The sequence below is a fragment of the Ostrea edulis genome, chromosome 8, assembly GCF_947568905.1.
Source record: "Ostrea edulis chromosome 8, xbOstEdul1.1, whole genome shotgun sequence".
In the NCBI taxonomy this organism is placed as follows: Eukaryota; Metazoa; Mollusca; class Bivalvia; order Ostreida; family Ostreidae; genus Ostrea; species Ostrea edulis.
In genome coordinates this window covers 74,572,561-74,596,340 of record NC_079171.1, presented here as the reverse complement: position 1 = coordinate 74,596,340, position 23,780 = coordinate 74,572,561, and the positions used below count along the sequence as shown (strand labels likewise).

The window sequence follows — 23,780 nt, the reverse complement described above, 5'->3', positions numbered from 1 at the left end:
GAGAAATATGGAAGGCCAATATACAATCCAATACAAGTTTATGTTTTGCTACTTACATATTTTATTTACACTAAAACTAAAAAAAATGTTGGTGCATTTGGGAGGTGTTGGAGAGTGAGACTGGATCGCAATGAGATGGATAATATTATGGCTGATAATGCAGTCACCGTTCGGTTAACAATATATAGTTAACCAATCCTACCAATATCAAACAAACAAATCATTACTTCTGAGGTGATCCATAAAATAGCGACAGCTAGTCTACACTACTAACAGTACCCTTAAAGTAGTTTAGTTACTGTAATTTATGTATATATAATTTACATCTTAAAATTATTATTAAATTAAATAATTTGTGGTGTTCCCAATCTAAATATAATTATTTTAAATCATTTTACCATTTGAATTTCAATTATGTACATGTCCTTGTAATTCCATCGATGATTTATGCTTATTCAGTATTCAATGCATTCATTAACCTAACCTTCTATTTTGCTTACTATTGATATAATAGGCCACCGTACCGTGGTTTCAGTGGGTGAAACGCCATAATATAACAAATTACGTCACAAATTACGTTGTATGAGCGTCTTCACATCGGCTACCACGTAACTAATATATTCAATCGCCATCTTCAATTTGCATGATATGTAGCTTCCAGTATCATTCGCAAGTTCCCTTCCGGTTGGTGAGGAAAAAGTTTTATTTATATGTATAACAAAGGTTTTATCGTGCATGTTTACAAATATGTAAACAATTCCGTGTGTTTATAAGTATGGAAACCATTGAGCATTATAGTTCTAATGTTTAATGATATATGTTTATTAATATAGAAACAACTGCATGTGTTATACTTATATAAACAACTAAGCATATAATTCGGGTTTTCTATCGTGTATAGCAATGTGTTTATCAGTATGTAAACATTTACATATAAGTATGGCAGCATATGAATATACATATAAATTTTGTGTTTTTATCACATTAGTATATATAAACATGTGTTAAAGTAGAGGTGCAGCTTTACATCAAATCCAGGTATGTTATACGTACATGTATATGCAAATACACATGAAATTCAGGTATGTTATTCTACGTATGTATTTTGTAAACTTCTTCTATGACATCCATTTAGAGGCAATGTCGCAGTTTGTATGTATGCAGGCCTGCTGCATACTATTATATTTAATATATGTAAGCTTGTTGGATGTTTGTGATTTGTGATTCTGCATTCATTCTATATTGTCGTTATTTAATCAAATATAAACATTATGTAATTAAGTATATAACTGCTTATGGTTGATATTTTATCTGTCATACACTTTTTAACATAAGTACTAACTCACCACATATTACATTATGCATCTTCAGTTTTATACACATAATACATACTATCGAATAAGAATCACGGAGCCATGTCGTGCTACAAGTTGGATCTAGCTACAGAAATATGGTACCGGGTCTGAGGTGTGGTACCTCACGACGACCTCAAAAATCTTGCCTGACGACATCAACATTATTGTCTGACACAATATATTATTAATAACTAATAACTAGTGGCACTTTATTATACTTTTTTTCTTTGGCGACCCTACCTTAGTTCTTTTCTGTATAATATATTTTAGTCATTTCACATGTATATACATACATGTACTTGCATCCCTATTACTACTACCTGTTACTAATTGTTACTAATCAGTACCTTCTATGAAACTTCGGATAAATGAAAAATATTTTAAATAATTAATTTTAATTTACTTATCTAATAAATTAGATAAACACATATTATTAGAAATTATTAAATAAATAAAAAGATATATTTTATTTTATTTTTGTTTTACGTTTTTCTAGTTTTAATAAATATAAATTACTTCTTTATTTAATTATGATTTATGACATAAGACCACATGTATGTGTCCAGTCATCAAAAGACAGCACCACGGTCATCAGACGTGTTGGTACACGATGATCCTTATTTATTTATATGTATTTATTTTCTAAAGTATGGGACAACCCATACGCCCCATACGGAGCATATGGATGATACTACAACGCACTTCAACTCTACTATGTTGGTGCATTTGGGAGGTATTGGATTGCAATGAGATGGATAGTGTTATGGCTGATGATACAGTCACCACTCGGTTAACAATAGATAGTTAACCAATCATACCAATATCACACAAATGAAATACAATGTAGATTAAAATTATTCTGTGAAGATTATATATCCGTTTAACTGACTCGCGTATATCCAGGTATATCCAGGGTTTACTTAACTTTAATAGTCTATATCTTATAGATGGTGTCCTATTGATCCCACTTTGTTATCTTCACCTTTCATATGAAAATGGCAGTATAAGCAATTATATACGATATAAATTCTGGCGAAAATGGACGAAACGTTAGTCCCAAGGAGACATATATCTACATCAACTAACAACGACTCATAAACATATCCTAGATGTCACAAAAACATCTACAATTATTTCTAAAATGTAATTTGTTTTATAAGAAAGGATATTGAATGTTCTTGTGCATGGGAAGTAGTCGTTTAAATTGTTGAATTGTTGAACAATCATTCAGAAGGGGAGGTAACAAGATAGCATTTTGAATATGACAACAGGAACGGAAATTGAATGGTTGATGAATGAAACTGATGGCTGACTAAAGTGTAACAAACTAATCAGTGAAATGAACGATGAAAACAGAGCAGTGATCAATCTAATAACTCCTATAACAAATACAAAGGACAAGGTACGGTTTTAGCCAAATTCTGCCCGGCGTTTATGGAGGAAAATTATTTTGCAGATATTTTCCTGTCAAATTCCTAAAAGAGTAACTTATAGTAACTCCCAAAAGCATATGGAAATCAACTCATCTACGCGCATGCGTAGTACATAATCAAATAAAGTAAGGGCCTTTGGGCTATTTGTGGTGTTTTCATGGTTTTTGTATTGATAAACTTGTGAAATTGAACACCTTCCCTCGTCGCCCGGAATAATTTTTATATGGATTAAAAATTTACTAAATAACTTACAATTCTTCTTAGTTTCATTCCGGGCGACGATGGAAGAGGGGTTAAAATATCAGTTGAAAAATGCTAAGAAATTCGCCATCGTGACGCAATTTGCGTTGATCGTGGCGGTTGAAGAGGAAACGAGAATCATTTGAGTTGTATATTTTACTATATATTTTCAAATAAGATATGTTCATATAGTTATTCATTGAAACACACTGACATTTATTAAAATCATCATAATGATAATAAAAATCCGGATAAATTTAAGCCTATCTTACAGACCGGATGCCATTTTTGTTGTTATGACTATAATGTAAACAGAACGGTATATAAACAGCACCAACCGGCGATTCGTGAGGATTCATATTACATACCAGGCAAACTACATTTAAATAGTTTATATAACGATGGGCGATTCTTTTAATAAATAATATATTCCTTGAAGATGCAAGCATTATTTTTACCATTCACATTCATTTGATTAAATGGGAAACGGCATGTAACAGCAGACGACAATATCCACCTAGGTACGTACGTACATCAGTGACGTATTTAATGCGAGTGTAATGTTTGATTAAATGGGAAACGGCATGTGGTTTATTACATGTAACAGCAGACGACAATATCCACCTAGGCAGTGACGTATTTAGTGCGAGTGTAAAATTATATATTTTTCAAAGAAAACAATTTATTTGTCAGAAAGTATACGATGGTTATTCACGAATATAAAATTTTACACACAATATACACCGTCGCGATGACGATGGCCGAGAGGTTAGAGCGTTCTCCCCGCATGCGGAAGGCCCGGGGTTCAAATCCCGGCCGCGACAGTCCTAAGTCGTAAAACTCTCGGCATCAGGTGTGAATGTCACGGGTCCTCGGATATTAACCTTAAAAACGGATGACTCGTGTCACAATATGGCACTGGGGGGTTTCAGTGTTCTACTACATATACAATGGTTACAAAACTAGCTCGTTGTTTGGGGAACATTAATTCACTTTCATTTTTGAAACTACATTTAAATAGTTTATATAACGATGGACGATTATTTTAATAAATAATGTATTGCTTGAAGATTCAAGCATTATTTTTTACCATTCACATTCATTTGATTAAATGGGAAACGGCATGTAACAGCAGACGACAATATCCAACTAGGTACGTACGTACATTAGTGACGTATTTAGCGCGGGTGCAACATTTTTATTTTTCAAATACAACAATTTATTTGTCAGAAAGTTTACGATGGTTATTCACAAATGTAACATTTTTAGCACACTATCTATAAATATACACCACCACGGTGGCCGAGCTGTTAGACCGTTCGCCCCGCATGCGGAAGACCCGGGGTTCGAATCCCGGCCGCGACAGACCGAAGTCGTTAAAACAGGTAGTGACAGTTTGATCGCCAAAATGCTCGGCATCAAGTGTCAATGTCACGGGTCATTGGAGATGACCTTAACACCGGATGACCGGTGTTAACTTTAACACCAGATGACCGGTGTCACAATATGGCACTGGGGGTCTTCAGTGTTCTAGTATATCTGCAATGGTTACAAAACTATTTCGTTGTTTGGGGAACACTAATTCACTTTCATTTTTGAAAACACAATAAAAAACCAAAAACGTTTGTGTAGCTAAGATAGGGATTAATATGCATTTCCTGCAAGGCACTTTTTACTAAGGAATATATGTTACTCATTAAAATTATTTTTAAATTGAGATGCCTGAAAGATAATTTGCTCCATATGTGTTACTCGTATTACTATATGTATTTTAATTTACAATGATTGAAATAGATTATAGACGCATATATTTTTTTTTAAAGGGGGGGGGGGTGACTTCTCGAAAACATTGACAAACACAAAAATAGGGATTTTGGTATCATTGGAGTGGGTTGATTACATGTATCCAATGTATCACTTACAATTACATTTCATCTGTCTTTCTCTACTGCTATACAATGCAGTCCGGGGGAGGGGGGTTACACAAAGCGAATACACAACATATGGGTATATCTATATATAAATATAATATTGAGACTCGCAGTATTGAGCATCCCGTCAAAATTTAGTTTTTTCTCCATTCGAGATAAATATACGATGTATGTATATACTTGCAAAATGAAAAAATGCAGTTTAGGTTTGAATGGTTTTCTTTTATCATGGGACAGGTGTTGGTTAGCAAGTCTTAAGTTTTATTTCTCTTGTATAAGCTATCGAATGATTTTTGTTTTTTACAACTTTTAAGAGGGTTTCTTTGAGCAAAAGTGGATACAATGACACTAATATGCGCAAACCAAGTGTTGGGTGTATCAGGTTTGTATCCATCAGTTGTACTGTACCGAACACATTGACGAATTTTTGTGAAGAAGCCTGATAGTGGTGAGTGAGAGTGTGTGTGAATGTGTGCATAAGAGACGGTCTGTTTGAGGCATGGTATATTTGAGAAAGAGAGAGAGAGAGAGAGAGAGAGAGAGAGAGAGAGAGAGAGAGAGAGAGAGAGAGAGAGAGAGAGAGAGAGAGAGTTTGACTTAAAAGTTTTTCATGTTTTGTTTGTTTATTTTACGTCCTTTCGAGAACTGTTCTCTCAAAATGAGAAATCATCAGCTGTATGTGACGTACCACATATAACATCTATGATTAGCATTTAAGGCTATAGTATTGATTTTTTCACGTGCCAATACCTGTTGTGACACAGGATCTCCTTTTTTAAGGTCACGAAAAGCTGAAGATATCAAATAGTGATGAATTCGAATTTGCGTAATTTCTATAAAGAATACAAAATAAAGAGTAGGGCAAACACGGACCCCTGGACACAGTCGAGATGGCATCAGGTGCCTATCTGAAAGACCCGTGATTTTCACTTTTGTCGAGTGTTTGTCGAAGAGCACATGTATGTTTACGTCTCAGGTTCGACGTGGCATGTCACGAGCGGGGTTCGAACACACTATAGCTCCCAGTTACGAAGTGAATGCCCTACCACTGATAACCGTAACCGTTTCATAATTATCTTCCCTTTGAAGTTGTGTTTCTAGTTTATCAGAAACACTGCGCTTTTTCCTGATTATACCTATGGAATGACATTTTGCTCCAACTTAATACCACGCATATAATATTGAGAATATACATATATGGAATATTGCGTATGCCAATTAAAAACAAATACCGATGAATTCTATTGTGTTCCGATTCGTGAAGAATAACATTGGTGATAACCCAAACTTCGCATAAAATTCAGTGATTCGAATTTAAGCTGCCTTTGATGTCATCATTTTTTTTTTCGAATGCACGTGAGACTCTAACAAATATTAAAAAAAAATCTTAAAATTCGCCACAATAAAGGAAGTTGGAGACAGAAATAAGAAACCACTGTTACCAGTATATACATTTTCTTTAATTAATTTGGTATTCAAAACATTCTATTTCTGCACCAGAAAAGATTTCCGCGAATACCTGCAGTTTTTGCTCCTGTGTGGTATATCTGATGTGGTTTCAATTTTCATTTAATACCCATTCAAATCAGTACAAACACCAATAATTTCGCATTTATTAAGAATTAATACTTTTATGTGTGTTTTCCTACTCAAAACATCGCTTGGGGAGAACTCTCGTATATTACGTCAAAATTAACGTCAAATTTAGTGACGTCGTCAGGTTAATATAACGTTTTCCGTTGAATATATTTCAGCTACTATGGTAGATAAAGAATAACAATGGTCATTTTCATCAATGGCACATTCTCAAATACCAGATTTAGTATTTTGGTGAATTTCCTTGACAGGGCAGATTTTGGCTAAAACCGTACCTTGTTCTTAGAGAGTTATCCGAACACGGACCCCTGGGTATACCAGATGCGGAAGCAGGTACCCGGGAGGAGTAACCACCCGCTTTCGACCGATCATACCTGCCTCGACATTTATATCTTGATAACGTAAACGGGGTTCGTAGTCAAAATCAGTGTGCCAATAATTACCAAACAATCGGTATGAAATACGTCAGACAGCATTTGATTTGTTGTTGATAGGTTGTATTGGCAAACTGGACTGTTCTAACAACCATATAGTTTGCTAATTGCTGACTTTGAACGAGATTGTTGGAACCTCTGCACCATCAACTTGTTTGTCAGCAGCCCGCTTCGATTTAAAAACTGACCATAAGCAGAACAAACCACTGAGTATCGAATCAGTTGAGATATATAAACACCATATGTAAGTAATAATATAACTTTGCTACATAAATACAAAAGCTGAAATAATAATTCCGTTTGCCATGAAGTTTATTTGACTGACGTCATGAGAAAAGGGCCCTTACGGTCAAAATTTCACATTTTTAGATTTTCCTAGAATTATATTATGTATCATTTTCTGTTCACAAATACCAAATTTATGCTGATACTACGCTATTTAACGTTTTAATGACAATTTTTGAGACACATCTGTAAAAATATTAGAAACGGCAACGTAAAGAAATTCTACCGTCGTATAATATTATCCTCATTATATTGCGCGTCCTTGAAATCAACTATTATTAAATGGTAATATTTTAATTTCCAACGACCTGAATATCGGCGATTTCGCACATAAATAACGCAGCATCAATTTTACCTTTCCCGATTAATTTCACATTTACGCAATCATGTTACGTATATGTTTAGAACTCACTTTCAACACAGATGTGCATAAATGAATGAATAAAATTAAGGTTGAATAGTAAATTAATAAATATAGTTCAGTGACATTACTTGTTGGCGAGAATTCATCTTTGACTGGATCTTTTACAAACGATCTTTCAAAACGGTACATGTATCTTTGTCTTATGAATTTAAGTCATGATAATATAATATAAGTTCATTGCTTAAATCAATTTTGTATTTAATCAGATATATAGTCATCTGACATTGAGCTAAAACCCGCGGTAGTGTCCTGTAAAATGTATCAACAGCTGTGTTTCGACACAATATAGTGAGCTTTTCGTCATTCACCGGAAATGAAAGTAGCACACTTTGAAATATCCGACAGATGACAAAACTTTTTCAGAAACAAACTGGTGTATTCCAGTTCCACTACAGGGACGTTTTGTGAACAATGACTATGCGGTGCATTTCACTCTACACTGTCTTATCAGGTTTAAAGCAGAATAATTCTCTAACGCAAATGTAAACTAGATATTAACTAAATAAAACATTAAAACTATTGTTGTTGAGAGATACCAATAAATGTATGAGAATCAGTATATCTGCAAGGTTTTTTAAATGGGGTCAGGCTAATGAAATCTTTATACGGTCCGACCAAAGTGCAGCAACGAAAGTATGACATACCATAACGTAGCAATTTTTATTCTGATGTAAAAAAAATATAAAAGAATCAGACTTGATGCAAAAGAGCGCTATCCAACACAAAATGTGTTTATCAATTAATTACAGAGAAAGTATGTATTATATAACCTGCACAACTATCGCGACTGGATATGACATATGCATGATGTACCATGAATAAAACAGTGTTAGGGCGATGAGAAGGCATTTGAACCATCAACGCCGTTCGTATAATCTTCATGAATAAGGTAGGATTGTACTATTTTCACCGCCCCTTCCATACATGCCCCGAAAAGGTGAAATTTTCTTGGTGTTGTGAAGTAGAGAGTCCCTCTTGTCTATACGTTTGGGGAGAAATTCAAGGTTAAAAGAACCTGAGGCAGTTGGTTTGAGCAAGAGGCATCGGACGGCACTTACGAATACGTACTATTCTATCTAGTGAGGTTTACACATTCATAGTAAAATGCATGTCGATGTACATATATATTCCTATATCTGGGACTTCATACCCATGGAATTATATTTCAAATTAAAAAAAAAATATATTGCGTTATTTTGCAATATATCGTTTTAATACTTAAAAACCGTTTTCCAAATTAAAAAAAGTCATGTGAATAAAAAAATTAAAACTGAAATACAGCCGTCACATATGATGTGGTAATTTGAATGTGTTTAGAAGTGCGTGAAGATGATTTTACTTTTGTATATGACTGTGCCTTAAAACATTTTCATCAGACGTATATTGTAGGTTTCTCCTTCGTTGAGACAGTGACCATCACGCGACATCGAATATATTTACAATTTAGACAAACATTAGATTTGTGACTGGCGATTTTAATGTAATAAAGCAAAACATAAATTGTTGACAGCCCCACCCTTCTACGTTTTTAGTTGTTGTTTTGTTTGCATCATAAGTTGCACCAAGGATAGTGTTAGGGCCATGAGAAGGCATTTGAACCATCAACGTCGTTCTAATAGTCTTCATGAATAAGGTAGCGATTGTACTATTTTCACCACCCCTTCCATACATGCCCCGAAAAGGTGAACTTTTCTTGGTGTTGTGAAGTGGAGGGTCCCTCTTGGCTAGACGTTTGGGGAGAAATTCAAGGCTAAATGGACCTGAGACAGTTGGTTTGAGCAAGAAGCATCGGACGGTAATTACGAATACGTACTATTCTCTTTAGTGAGGTTTACACATTCATAGTAAAATGCTTGTCGATGTACATATATATTCCTATATCTGGAACTTCATACCCATGGAATTATATTTCAAATTTTAAAAAAAATGCATTCTGTTAGTTTGCAATATATCGTTTGTAATACTTAGAAATCGTTTTCCAAATTAAAAAAAAAGTAATGTGAATAAAAAAAATTAAAACTGAAATACAGCAGTCACACATGATGTGATAATTTGAATGTGTTTTGAAGTGCGTGAACAAGATTTTACTTTTGTATATGACTGTACCTTAAAACATTTTCATCAGACGTATATTGTCAGTTTCTCCTTCGTTGAGACCGTGACCATCACGCGACATCGAATAGATTTACAATTTAGACAAACATTAGATGTGAGACTGGTGATTTTAATGTAATAAAGGAAAACATAATTGTTGACAGACCCATCCTTCTACGTTTTTTGTTGTTGTTTACTTTTCATCATAATTTGCACCAAGGATATTGTTACAATGGTTTACAATATGGCAAGGTAACCATTGGACATGCTGTAGTAAAACGAAATACGTACATGTAAGCGGTTATGTATGAATATGTGCTGTTCACACGTTGCATTTATAGTTTGTGTAAGTGAAATAGTAAAACTTTACATAGACATGCATGCACAGGTGCGTTAGCAAGTATTTGACATTGGGGAGGCAAAGTGAATCGAAAGATGGGGGGGGGGGGTCTAACTAACATGTTTTGACTTAAATTCAGATTTCCACCTGGATATTAATATGATTCTTTTTCTATTATGTTACTATCTTGAAGACACCATAGCAACTTTTTAAAGATATAATTTAAATAATTACTATTTTTCAACTTGTATAACTTTACCAATAAACATGAATTTAGCAACAGTTCTGCAGGTAACAAGAAGTAAAAGAGCTCTACCATTGCTCCCCTCACAGACAGAATTGTATCTTGTGAAAAATCATATATCTTTTTCGAGGATGCTAGCAAAAGAACTACATGGGATTTGGACTGTATATTTGACATAGGGTACTGCAGGGAGTGGCAATCCGTATTCATTGTATTCGAAAATCATGTGCGGAAATGAAAGGGCGAGTCCATTGTTGCCATTTGACTTGGGAGGTCATTCTTCACATGCTTCATACCTGTAGCATGCGGAACAAAAAAATCTTATACATAATACTCCAACAAGTACAATATGCAAGAGCCCTACGGTCCTTATGTGATGATAAGTTGTCCCCCTTGTTTTCAGAACGTTCATTTCCCGTTATTTTTACATGCATAGTTATTTTTACATTAAAAGAAAATATATTTAGTGATTCCCCCCGGATTTTGACGTTTTGACAAAATACAATCCATCTGAGTTTTTTTTTTTTTTTTTTTTTTTTTATTAATTGTTTTTTTTTTTTTTTGGGGGGGGGGGGTTGTCGATAATATTACCTAACTTCTCTGTACCCGTACCCCCCCCCCCCCCCCCGTACTTTGCACTACATGACTTTATGGTAAATCGTAAGCGCTTTTTTTTATGTTTCTCATTATAAGCTGAAATCAAATTACATGATATTCGTTCTGGTTACATGTAATTTATATAGGTAATATTTACTACTTTAAATGGCGATATCAAGTTGTGTTTAATCATGTAAAGTACATACGATACTACACCTTTTGGGCCCTAGACATAAAACTTCCACTAAATAATTAGTAACTGTATAATCATTATTTGACCTGAAATGTTTGTCTCAAATTGATTTAAAATGGTGGATTATCAGAAATATAATTTTACAACTCCATATAACATATCATTCGGATTTCAAGGATTTCGGTTGAGCACCACTGAAGAGACATTATTTGTCGAAATGCGCATCTGGTGTATCAAAATTGGTACCATATAAGTTTTACATCATTATGTTTGGAAAATAGATCGATTCCTTCGATTAGTTTTTAAGTGTATGTACGGTACAAGTATACAGGATTGTGCATAGATCTGTAAATGTGAGATAAATCAAATACTGTATGGATATAAATACATGTATATATTTCATCTAAAATTAAAGGTGCATCAAAAATAGGAACAATATGCACAACAATACATGTAATTGACAAATATCGGTACGATTCAGCATATAAACAAATTTGCGTGGTGTTCATGTATCTAACATTTTCATTTGAAAACCCGTATCTATTTACTAGAATGTGCTACATATGTATTAACAAACACAGGAATTTGTACCCATCCAATGAAATTAATGACATGTAATATCAAACTAGAATTCTTTTCGGACATATACATATTCTTTGTTGGAACTGTCATCTGCTTATTTATATAATTAATGCATCCAGAATGTAAGCAAATACAACCAACACATTCTTTTCTTTTTGTTTACATTGCTGTGATTTTGACGTTTCAAGTTCACCAACTTTGACGTCGTTTTCTGTGAATTGTGACGTCGAAAGATAAGGACCCCTTTTCTCATGACGCTAGTGATTTGTTAGTTTTCAGTTAATATCAATTTTCAATAATGTATCTAATTATCAATCATTTTGTGATGTCTTTCATTTCCAGTTCACAGAGATTGATCGAAATGACATATCAATGAAAATGGCTATCGTTAATATACAATACGTCGTCGATATATCTAAATGTGAAATTCAAGGCCCCTTCAACATTCTTGTCTTCTCAAGTAGAAGATTTTGAATCAATTCTGCTTCATAGGAATGAAAAACCCGCCAGGTAACAAAGAAGTACTATGCTTACCCATTTGGATTTTTAAAAAATGTTGGAAAATATCTAAACACCTATCACTTCACAGTGTTATCTTAATCTTTATCTTAATAATTTCTTACCAATCCCTTTTGTACTGATGCGATGGTAACAACAAAATACTCGTTTTATAAGCTCACTGTGAATGAGTACAAAAAAATAGACAATGAACAAGTGAATAAGAAATGCAAATTATGAAACGCTCTATTGATGTTTGAGTTTTAAATCAAGTATATCTGTTGTTTGAGGATATTGTATTGCATTCTGTAAAATGTCTGTTCAGAGATACCCGTCGTCCGCCGTTATGGAGTAAAGTTAAATAAGCGCGTAGAAATGAATAGTTGTTCTACCATCGACAGTCATTCGGGTAAAATCACTGGCATTTGCAACGTGAAAACAAAGGGAACTGACACTTCCCAGTTCAATACAGATCTGTATCAGCTAACTACAGCCATGCTTTATGACAACCACACTGCCTAATTGGTGTAGACTGTTTTTTCTTAATCTGATTAGAAACCAAAATAAAGTGTTGTCCACTTTTTGAAGTTTGTACAGAAAAATGCGATCAAGCAACCAAGAAACATATTTCGTTTGTTATTATGATGAGAAGGGCAACGTCGTAATGTTTGAAACTTCAGCACTAGAATAGCTCTATTCCTAAGCATCCAATGCTTAATCTGGCTGTAAACGCGTATTGCGAAAGACTGCATCCTACTTATGTTTATTCATCCAAATAAACAAGATCAACAGAAACTAGATGTAGCAATCTTAAGAGATTATTTTAACACAATTATAATTACTAGCGTGGACATTTAAGTCAGTACTTCACAATACATCTGATCGTTATAACGATCTAGTACGTCTATGTATTCTAACATTAGATGAACATTTCTCTGACGTGTCCCATGTCAATTGTTATTCCGTTCTTGTCACACTGATTTTAATTACGTCTATCTCCGTTTACTTCGTTCAGATGTAGGACTCATGACTGGTTTCACCGTTGACAGGGAATGCTTACTCCTCCAAGTTACCTAATATCACCTATGTTGTGTTCAGATATCCGTGTTTGACCAAATACCGGTTACTTATTACTTATAGGATTTAGGAAATTGATCACTGTTCGTTATATTAACCTTTCGTACTATTAATTGAAGAGAAGCATAATCAAGTAACTCAAGGTGTTAAAATCAAACACTGGGTATTTCGTTTGACTCGATGTATGTATGGTTAATGTGGAGATTCACGTTATCTTTAATTTATGTTATTTAATATGTCTGCTGATATATAAGGGGTGGCTTGTATTTTTTAGATGCATCGATGTACACACCTGTTTCTTATAAGTATATGTGATCAGTAGGATTACTAGTTAACGATGGAAGTTTCGTTCCTGATATAAGGTTTGAAACATATGAGAGAGGAGTAAATAAAAGATGGGGTAAGCAAATGGAGATACATGATCATTTTTGGGGTTTGCTATCCTAAAACTATATATCCCGTACGATATTTGAAATGCCAATCTTCATTCGAGGCAAGTCACTGTAATAATGAGTAATCTCAGAAAACTTAAAGAGCAATAACTGTTAACGTTTCCCCGAAGATAAGACGTCCTTATTGTAAAGTTAGGTTATCTTCTCTGGTGTAGCTATGATTTATACAAACGAGTTTCCAAGTGTAAGTTATTAATATAAATATCGTTCTCTCTGTGCATGTGTTTCATATGCAGTTGTGTTAAGTAGGGCCATAGAAATATGTCAGAAAAAAGCGTTAATAAACAGATCAATTTGTGACAAATTCTGTAAACACAACCCTTTTATATAAAAACAATATGTATATATCATTAAGTGCAGATTGACATCTTATACATTTTTTACCAGACCGACAGTCTCTACATCAAGTCTGTATCACGTGATCAAATATCAAGATAAAAACGTATCGTGTATGTATAAATCGTTAAATTGGCACGATATCCAGATATCAATGCAAGTTGAAGTTAATATAACTTCAAAGCATATTAATTTCTTAATTTGAAAAGTGCTGAGAGCAAGTTTATTGTGACTTTTAACATGTCTAATGTTTGCATTGAATATGCAAGATGCAGCGAATTTTGCACATACGAAGTTGAATCTAACCTGAAAAACATATTTTCTGTTGAAGCCAGAACTTGCTCTCCTAACTTTCCTTTGGCACTGAAGTTCACATGTCACATAAATCAAACATTTTTCACTTAAAAACCTCGGGGTGTCGTGCCAATGATGAAATGTTTATGTACGGAAACCCTGTTTATGCAAATGAGTCCATTGTGAAAGTAACTATACGTGTAGATTAAGGGCGATATCAAGATCACAACATAATATGGATATTATTTTAGCATGTATGCTATATAAAGAAGAAATTGAAACTTTTTCAATATCAATGACAATTAATATAACCCATTTTACAGAAACTTTTACGTGATTGCAGTTTACCGTTTGACAGTGGTGGTAAATAACGAAACAATATTTTGACATTTCCAACCACAAAAGGACTGTAGATATGTACGGCATGACCTTCATTGTGACGTCGTGCAATGTGCCAATGTGGTAAAGTAGATTTATGTACAGCACTGGTATTAAAAATTTTATTGGGAAAGCCTTAACTCAACCGCGTAATGTGATATGGATAAACGGTAAATTTGATGAATCAATTTCATAAGGAATATAATAAATAAAGCTAGAGAAATCCCGGAGTTCTAAGATCATCATTAGTGAAAATAGACACGCAGAAGAAGTACGCATTCCAGAGAAGATCGTCACAACGGTGGATTATCGGGGGTAGATATGTTTGTGTGTGTGGACCATACTTATGGATAGAACACCTGAATGGTATACACCTGGTGATAATCTGCTCTACACACCTGGATCTTTGTTGTGGAATTATTAATACATCACATTAATTGGGTACACCTTGTGATAATCTGCTGTACACACCCGAATCTTTGTTGTGAGATTATCAGTAGACCACCTCAATGATATACACGTGATGATAATCTGTTCTACACACCTGGATATTTGTTGTGGGATTATCAGGGTACGTGCAGGGAAACCGCGTCACCATTGTTATATAGTTAAAAGAATAGACCAATACATGTGACATGTATCGAATGGGATTAAGGATTATTGTGGTTTTCTTTGTTGTGATAAAATAGGGATGTGGAACTAACGTTGAACATTAGAAGGTACAATAACAAAATTTTGTAATGTATTCTAGATTTAAACCATTCTTTAAAAAAACACATATATCCATTAACCCAATCCACATATAGGAATAACGGCGGGTTCTACCTCTCAATACGGGTGCGTTTTCTTCCTAAGCACTTGATCCCACCCCTGGCATATATCATCCTCGCCTAACTCTTCAATTTATATCCCTTATAGGAGGCATAGTACCGATCTTTGTTTCTTATCGAACTGGTATTATAAGCAAATCTATACGATATGCATTGTTGTCAATAATCGGCGAAATGTTAACAAGGTGCAAATGACTACAGAAATAAAAAAAAACATAAAAAATACCGCGTGTCGCACAAACGTCTACAATTATTTCTAAAATATAAAACGTTGGTAAAACAGGCTACTTAATGGTTATATACATGGAATGAAGTTATCCAATTTGTTAAATTTGGATATAACGAACATATCATTAAAATATGACAACATGCGTATAGAACAGAGACTGAATGATCAATGAATTTAACTCATCGATTCCAAATGCGTAACTAGATATGCACTGGAATGTGACGGGATTGTTACTGAATGATGACTGAACGGTGTCTAATCCAATGGAAATTAAAATGCGACTGCATATTCAGTTCTAAGTAATTGAAAGATTACACAATATCATTGCTGTGTTTTATGTATATATTATCTTAGTGTTTAACATTTAAATTATTACCAATCTGTTTTGTGATTTTGTGTGAGTGACAAAACAATAAGATTTCATAAAACTCACTACAACAATACGAACAAAAAAGGAAATAAATGGAATAGGGAAAATGCTAATTGTTCGTTTTTGAGTTTTAATGAACTGTATTTGTTGTTTTAGTATTTTTTTTTTTTTTTTTTTTTTGTGTGGATTTTTTGGGGAGTCTATTTTCATGACAACTACACGGTCCTTGTTAGAACATAATGCTGGTTTTATTGATCTGATTAGAAATTAAAAGTATGATGCTCAACTATTTCATTAATTTTTCCAAAAGTACAAATAAAAGGCACCCACGTTTTGAAATTCGTACAGCGTGATTTGGCCACGGAGACAGGAACTAACCACTGTGACTTCATTTAACTAGACCACTTTAGAAAACCAATATTTCTAATATATACAACACACGCCAATTAATTTTGCTCTGTAGACGCACTGTTCTTAAAAAAAAAGCAGACCGAATATGTTCATTCTAATAAGAAAGAACAACCGGAACTAGGTATATAAATCTGAAGAAAAGGCCCACACATTGTAAACTTTGTAGTGTATGATTTGGCCACAGAGGCAGGGACTAATCATTGTGATTTGATTGAGGTAGACCACTTTACAAAACGAGTAGTTCAAATATATACAACACGCGTCAATCAATCTTGCTCTGTAAACGCACTGTTTTTAAAAGCAGACCAAATCCATTCATTCTAGTAAAAAGAAAAGAGCAACCGGAACTAGATATATAAATCAGAAGAGTATACTGTCACCCAATTGTAACTACATGTTTAGTGTAAGCACTTCTGTATGAAGTGTTCTTTGAGTGTCTACGTCATTGTGAATTGTTCAATTCTTCTTTTGCAGTCATGGCTAATTGAAGGGAAAAGAGCCAATGCACTAGATTTGTTAATTCAATCAATCAACATATATGTTTGAATATATATTTGTATTTATAGATATATATGTATCTTGGTGACATGTGAAATTCAGGTGATGCTGGACAGGACGCTGAATCAGGACGGCATGAGAGGTCAAGGCCAAGGTATACGAGACAATACGCTGACCCCAAACAGGCTCAGACCTATGTTTGAGTCCCGCAGTGCTCGTCCAGTAAGTGATCATTTTTTGACAAGGCATTTTTTTCTTGGTTTTTTTTACAAAACAACTTTTACCAATCACAATTTCTGCGTATTATGTGTAAAGCTAGTGTAAAGTTTATACATACAAACTTTAAATTTAGAATACAGTTAATGTATACTTAGTGTAAAGCTAGTGTGAAGTTTATACATAGAGACTGTAAAGTTATGATATAGTCAACACATGGTTGGCGTATATTTAGTGTAAAGTTAATACATGTTAAATATATAGTAAGTGTAAAATTAGTGTATAATTAGTGTTAAGTTAGTATATATTGAATGCATGGTTAGTGTAAATTAGTACATTATATTAAATGCATAGTTAATGTAAAGTTAGTGAACTGTTATTGTAAAGTTAATATATAGTTAGTGTAAATTTAATGTATAATTAATGCAAAGGTAGTTAGAAGTTAGTTTGAAGTTAATGCATAGTTAGTGTAGACTTAGTGTATAGTTAGTTTGAAGTTAATTTATATTCAGAATATAGTTAATGAAAAGTTTTTGTATCCTTTGTGTAAATACAATGAGTGGTGCACATAAGAATTAGAATGTTTCCTTAGCACCATAAGGCATGCAAATATTGTGACCTATCTGCTAATTTTCCTTTATAGATCAAGGGCAAAACAAGTGGTTTTCCTTCACTCCAAGCTCACATGTACCACCTGCACTTAGTCCATACCATTCAGATTCTACCTCAGAAGAGCTCAGTCAGTGTACCGTCATTGATTTCCCAGCATTCCTTCCTGTCGGGATCTTTACTGTGCGATGTGCACCTACCCAATAGTTGGTCCTTACAGCTGAGTTATGATGGACCAATCACACGGAGTGATGACTCGGCACTCCTATTACACAGACTAGGACTGGATTGTGGGATTTCAAGCCATGGATTACCTTGTACTGATACACAGGGGAAGGTAAGTGATTGTGGGATATGTAGTGAACAACAGACACGCGGGATACCGAAACTAGTGTTAGATATAGGGGACTGTGGGATATCTAACTTAAGGAGGAACACCGAGGATTGTGGGATATCTAACTTAGGGATGAACACCGAGGATTGTGGGATATCTAACTTAGGGAGGGACACCAAGGATTGTGGGATATCTAACTTAGGGAGGGATACCAAGGATTGTGGGATATCTAACTTAGGGAGGGACACCAAGGATTGTGGGATATCTAACTTAGGGAGGGATACCAAGGATTGTGGGATATCTAACTTAGGGATGGACACCAAGGATTGTGGGATATCTAACTTAGGGATGAACACCGAGGATTGTGGGATATCTAACTTAGGGAGGGACACCAAGGATTGTGGGGGATGTAGCACTGGATTCAAGGTTAGGTGTGTAAAATTGCGGAATGCTTAGCTTTGAGTTATATACAAGGGAATTGTGGGATATCTAACTAGTGACTGAACATCAAGAATTGTGGGAGATTTAGCAATGGGTTCTAGATTAAATATAGGGTATTATGGGATGCTTAGTTTTGAGTTAGATATAGGGTATTATGGGATGCTTAGTTTTGAGTTAAATATAGGGTATTATGGGATGCTTAGTTTTGAGTTCGATATAGAGTATTATGGGGTACTTAGTTTTGAGTTAGATATAGGATATTATGGGATGCTTAGTTTTGAGTTAGATATATTGGGTATTATGGGATGCTTAGTTTTGAGTTAGATATAGGGTATTATGGGGTACTTAGTTTTGGGTTATATATAGGGTATTATGGGGTACTTAGTTTTGAGTTAGATATAGGGTATTGTGGGGTACTTAGTTTTGGGTTATATATAGGGTATTATGGGGTATTTAGTTTTGAGTTAGATATAGGGTGTTATGGGATGCTTAGTTTTGAGTTAGATATATTGGGTATTATGGGATGCTTAGTTTTGGGCTATACTTACAATGTAGGATATTGTTGGACACATATTGTTGTTTACTGGATCAGGATTCAAAAAATTAGGTTAAGCATCACTGAAGAGGCATTTGTCGAAATGCCCATCTGGTGCATCTAAATTGGTACCGTATAAGTTTTACATATAGGGCTCACGGCGGGTGTGACGGGTCGACAGGGAATGCTTACTCCTCCCAAGCACCGGATCCCACCTCTGGTGTGTCCAGCGGTCCGATTTTGCCCAACCATCTATTTTGCATTGCTTATAGGAGTTATGAGATAGTACACTGTTCATTATCTTCACCTTTAGATACAGAGAATTATGGGATACCTAGTTTAGGGCTGGGGCAATCTCTACCCAGAGTTGTCGTTCTTTGCTCTCGCATACACCTCTGTCAACGTCTCGAGGGTTTTACATTATTCTCGTAAAATGGCACACATGCTCAAATAAAGTATGGTTTCGCTTCAGTTACAAAAATATACGTAAATAGATGAATACTGAGCAGATGTCAAGTCTTTTTGTGACACAAGAAACATTGATTTGGGTCGAAACGCGGATATTGGGTTGTTCTATTCCACCAAGGCTATACATAGGTACATGGAGAATGCATAGTAATGGGAAAAAACTACAAATAATTGCTTGTCCTACATTTTCCTGGTATTTTATAAAGTGGTTCTTAGTTTTATTAGCCGTAAAAGGTGTATTTACATGTGGAATAACATTGCTTATTTTGAGACGTTGACAGTGGTATATGTGAGTAAAACGATACAGAATTATGGGATACCTAGTTTAGGGCAGGAGAGGATTGTGGAATAGCAGGCTCTAAACCTGTGATATACATTTGTTCACTGGTCCTCTATTAAACGTTTTCTATTAGTTTGCATTCATAGAACAGTAAGATAGAGCTGCGTCATTAGTGTAGTTCTTGTGATGTAAACATTCCAGTACATGCAATAGGAGTTATGTACCATACCTTACACTACTGCCCAGGTACATGTTCTGTCAAACACTTTATTTAGGTCAGATTACGGGATCTGTTCAGTGACACGCTAGGGGTGAAGGAGATGCGGCGGACGTCCTTGACATTACTACACGACAAAGGCCCCACATCGCTAGATAGTGACCTTACCTTGAATCCCATGGAAATATACAGTTTCAAGGTCAAATGGTGAATGTTTATAATGGGAGTGATTTTGTAATTGTTTTATGTGATAAACGGCCATGTAGACTGAAGATACTGTGAAACTGGGTGTGATAAAAGGCTGTATAGACATGAGATCCTGTGAAATGCATTGTGTTAAGACTGTAGAAATTTCAAATGCTGTGAAATTGAGTATGCTAGTGAGATTTATAGACTTGAGATCATTTGATATTTAGTGTGATAAAAGCTCTACAACCATGAAATCCCGTGAAATTGAGTGTGATAAAAATTGTATAGACTTGTGATCCTGTGATATTGAGTGTGATAAGAGTTGTACAAATTTCTTTTCCAGTGAAATTGAGTGTGAAGTAAACTCTACACATGTACATACTTTTTATGCTGTGAAATTGAGTATGATAAAAGATGTATATTCTTGGGATCTTGTGAAAGTGAGTTTCAACTTTTTATTGGACAGAAAGCTGCGCTATCTGAGTAGGACTGTGTCAGAGAGTGTTTAGATGTGATCTTCATTATCCGACTATGTCATGTAAATGAGCTTACATCAGGCCAGGATTTCTCGAAAAAGAACTGAAGTCGAAACTTGGACTAAAGTCTGAGAGTTTACTCAAATATTGACTGCTTAAATAAAAGAAAACTGAAACTTAAGTTTGAGATTTTTTTTTATGAAATCCAAGCCAGATTTTGGACTCAATTTAACGCGGGAAACAAATAGTGTAAGAATGAGAACGAGATAGAAAGTAGGCTCATTCAATATTTTATATTTGCTGAAACCAAGTCTTTAGGGATGTTTGCAACACCACATTTGGATATATGTAGTTTTCATATGTAAATATGGTGCACATGTATCTGTTTGAATTTTTTTTTAGGTTTTCGTGAGTTTTGTAGTACATTGCACAATTCTAAGCTGAATTTATTTCAGAGACAGTCTCAACAAATGACCAAAAAACTAAAGGAGATATTTACTCTTGAAAGGTTTTAATTTGTGAATGGGATTTCATGTGAAGTCTGTGTTGATGATTGAAATGGACGCTGGTGTGTCCAGGGGTCCGTGTTTGCCCAACTATATATTTTGTATTGCTTGTAGGAGTTTTGAGATTGATCACTGTTCGTTATCTTCACCTTGCATTAAGATTACTCGATGAAGGAGATATGTTTTAAATATTGTCAACCTTTCTATCCCCGGTGACAAGAGACGGAGTTTCAATGACAAGTGGTATTGAGATCCCGTTAACTAAAACATTATTTCATTTTTGTTCATCTCAAATTTAAGAAATAGTTGCTACTGACTTATTTCCTCGTAAAATAGGAAATGTGCTTAGATTTGGTGCCTAGAGGTTAAGGCTAAATATTGATGTTTATCATAATAACCCGTCTATTATGAGAAAGTAATCTGTGTAATAACTGGCTCCACACTTACTATCTTTAATCGCAAGTTAATGGAATTACTGCATTTGACCTGCCTCCGTGTGGAGTAGAAATAGTGTTTAGATGATGTTGCCTCAAGTTTTAGTACAAGAGTTTACAGAGAAACAGATTGTTTTACTGATGTTTTATTGATAATTCGCTTACTATAATATACTACATACTGCAATTTAACAATTAACACAATACAATGATATAATTCTACTACACTGGAGGTTGAAGAGAAACACGTTGTTTTTTGTGCAACACAAATATATATATTATGATTGCCAACTTATCAAGATAATGATTTCAGAAACATTTTATAAATACTCTACATATCAGTAACTTGGTGTCTTATAAACCAGAATGGTGCAATCATCTAGTGATCAGATAATGTTAGTTTTCTCTCAAACCTACCAAAGGCATCAGGGCAGTGTGACTGATATTGCCAGGTGATCTATATTTTATGATGATGTTTTGCTGACCCTAATATTGTTTTTATGGAATTATATTAATTCAATTCAGGATTGGTATTTCAATTCTGTGATTTTTTTAAATAAACAGGTGCGTGTTTCATGGATTATCTGTTTCCCTATCCACCCTTCAGTTTTTGAAATCCCGACCTCCTGCGCTGTTCCCTGCGAGAAGCGTGTCTATACATACCAAATTGTAATAGTATCATTAGCGGATGTGGAAATATCTTGTATGTCACAAACATGTTACCACACCCATCAAGTATTTATGTGTATTGTATGGATGCATGGATGTTGACTTATAAAAAAGTCAGGAATGATATTCAAATCCCTGCAGAATATCGGATGTGAAAGAATACTGTCGTTGTGTATGTGTTGTTTTTTGTATTTAAATGACATGTATTATTTTATTTTATTGGTGATATGAATGTGAATCAGTGATGTTTAATGCTATATATACTGTGATACACGTAAAACAATGTCCCATTATGTCTGAAGTATGAAAATTGATTCATTACGTATCATGTATGGATGGCCATAATGCGTGAAACATGTATGTGTATAGTTTTTATTGGATACATGTACGAATGTATGATAATTTATGACTGTCCGATTATCTTGGATACTTAACCTCATTAGTATATGACGTTTAGATGTTATTTTGATGTCATGTTCATATGACCTTTCGTGGTTATTGTGACGACATACGTGATGCTTAGAGGTTATTATAAAGACGTCCATGTGATGTTTATCGGTTATTGTGACGTCGTATTCACGTGATAAACGTTGTGTAGGATCGTCCTATTTAACATCTGCTGATAACAGTCGTCCTTGTTTTATGTCGGGTGTAACCAGTGATAACATTACAATTACATTCCATACTCTCATCGCTGTTTGCTAATAAATCTTCTATCATGTTACTGTGTATTGTGCATTGATTTCCTGATGAAAACCGTTATACTTATTCCGTTTGGAGATAGTGGAATTTCGGGTCAAGATCCAGTAATAGACGATGTTGCTTTCCGGAGATTTCATCTACGCCACCGAAAATTTGGACCAACTGTTTAATCGTTAGAATTGATATACACCGTAATTAAAAATCAGGTGACATAGGATCGAGATAGCTAGATCGAAACTTTGATTATGATAGAGCTGATCCAGAGGTTCGATGAAGGATAACCATAGACAAAGACGTTGCTTTGACAGATCTGGTAACAAGTGAACTTACACTGACTTATTCTTGTGTTATTTCTGTATTTTATTTACTACATCAGATATAAATTCTGGTAACATCTGTATATCCACTCCCTTATGTATCGTTGATACCCCCTACGTCTGTTTCAGCAGTGTTTATCTTGCAAAAAAATGTCTGCAGTTGTACAAACTTCATTGCTGTCACTGATGAAATGGAATGAACGTTACATTTTACTGTAACATTTCCTTTAGTGAATCAAGCCGATTAATGAGGACGTCTGTAAACT

General features: G+C 34.5%; 1 protein-coding gene across 3 annotated transcripts; it reads left to right on the top strand.

The window, feature by feature from the left end:
- Positions 1 to 14,863: 14,863 nt before the first annotated feature.
- On the top strand, positions 14,864 to 23,219 carry LOC125677858 (alpha-mannosidase 2-like). Of its 3 annotated transcripts, none has more exons than XM_056146718.1 (4): positions 14,864 to 15,098; positions 17,190 to 17,343; positions 17,981 to 18,283; positions 20,280 to 23,219. In XM_056146718.1, the coding sequence occupies exons 2-4, from the start codon at positions 17,227 to 17,229 to the stop codon at positions 20,430 to 20,432; spliced, it is 573 nt and encodes a 190-aa protein (XP_056002693.1). In that variant the 5' UTR covers positions 14,864 to 15,098; positions 17,190 to 17,226; the 3' UTR covers positions 20,433 to 23,219. The 3 variants fall into 3 exon arrangements, with proteins under 3 accessions (XP_056002693.1, XP_056002692.1, XP_056002690.1); XM_056146717.1 differs by having other exon boundaries at positions 14,873 to 15,354; XM_056146715.1 differs by having other exon boundaries at positions 14,873 to 15,502.
- The last annotated feature ends 561 nt before the right edge of the window (positions 23,220 to 23,780 follow it).

What these genes read in the sequence shown, in the direction of transcription:
- LOC125677858 (XM_056146718.1), top strand. Translation starts at nt 17,227, where the DNA reads ATGCTGGACAGGACGCTGAATCAGGACGGCATGAGAGGTCAAGGCCAA. An exon ending in AGTCCCGCAGTGCTCGTCCA is followed by an intron (nt 17,344 to 17,980) that starts GTAAGTGATCAT and finishes TTTCCTTTATAG; the next exon opens with ATCAAGGGCAAAACAAGTGG. An exon ending in GTACTGATACACAGGGGAAG is followed by an intron (nt 18,284 to 20,279) that starts GTAAGTGATTGT and finishes CACTTTATTTAG; the next exon opens with GTCAGATTACGGGATCTGTT.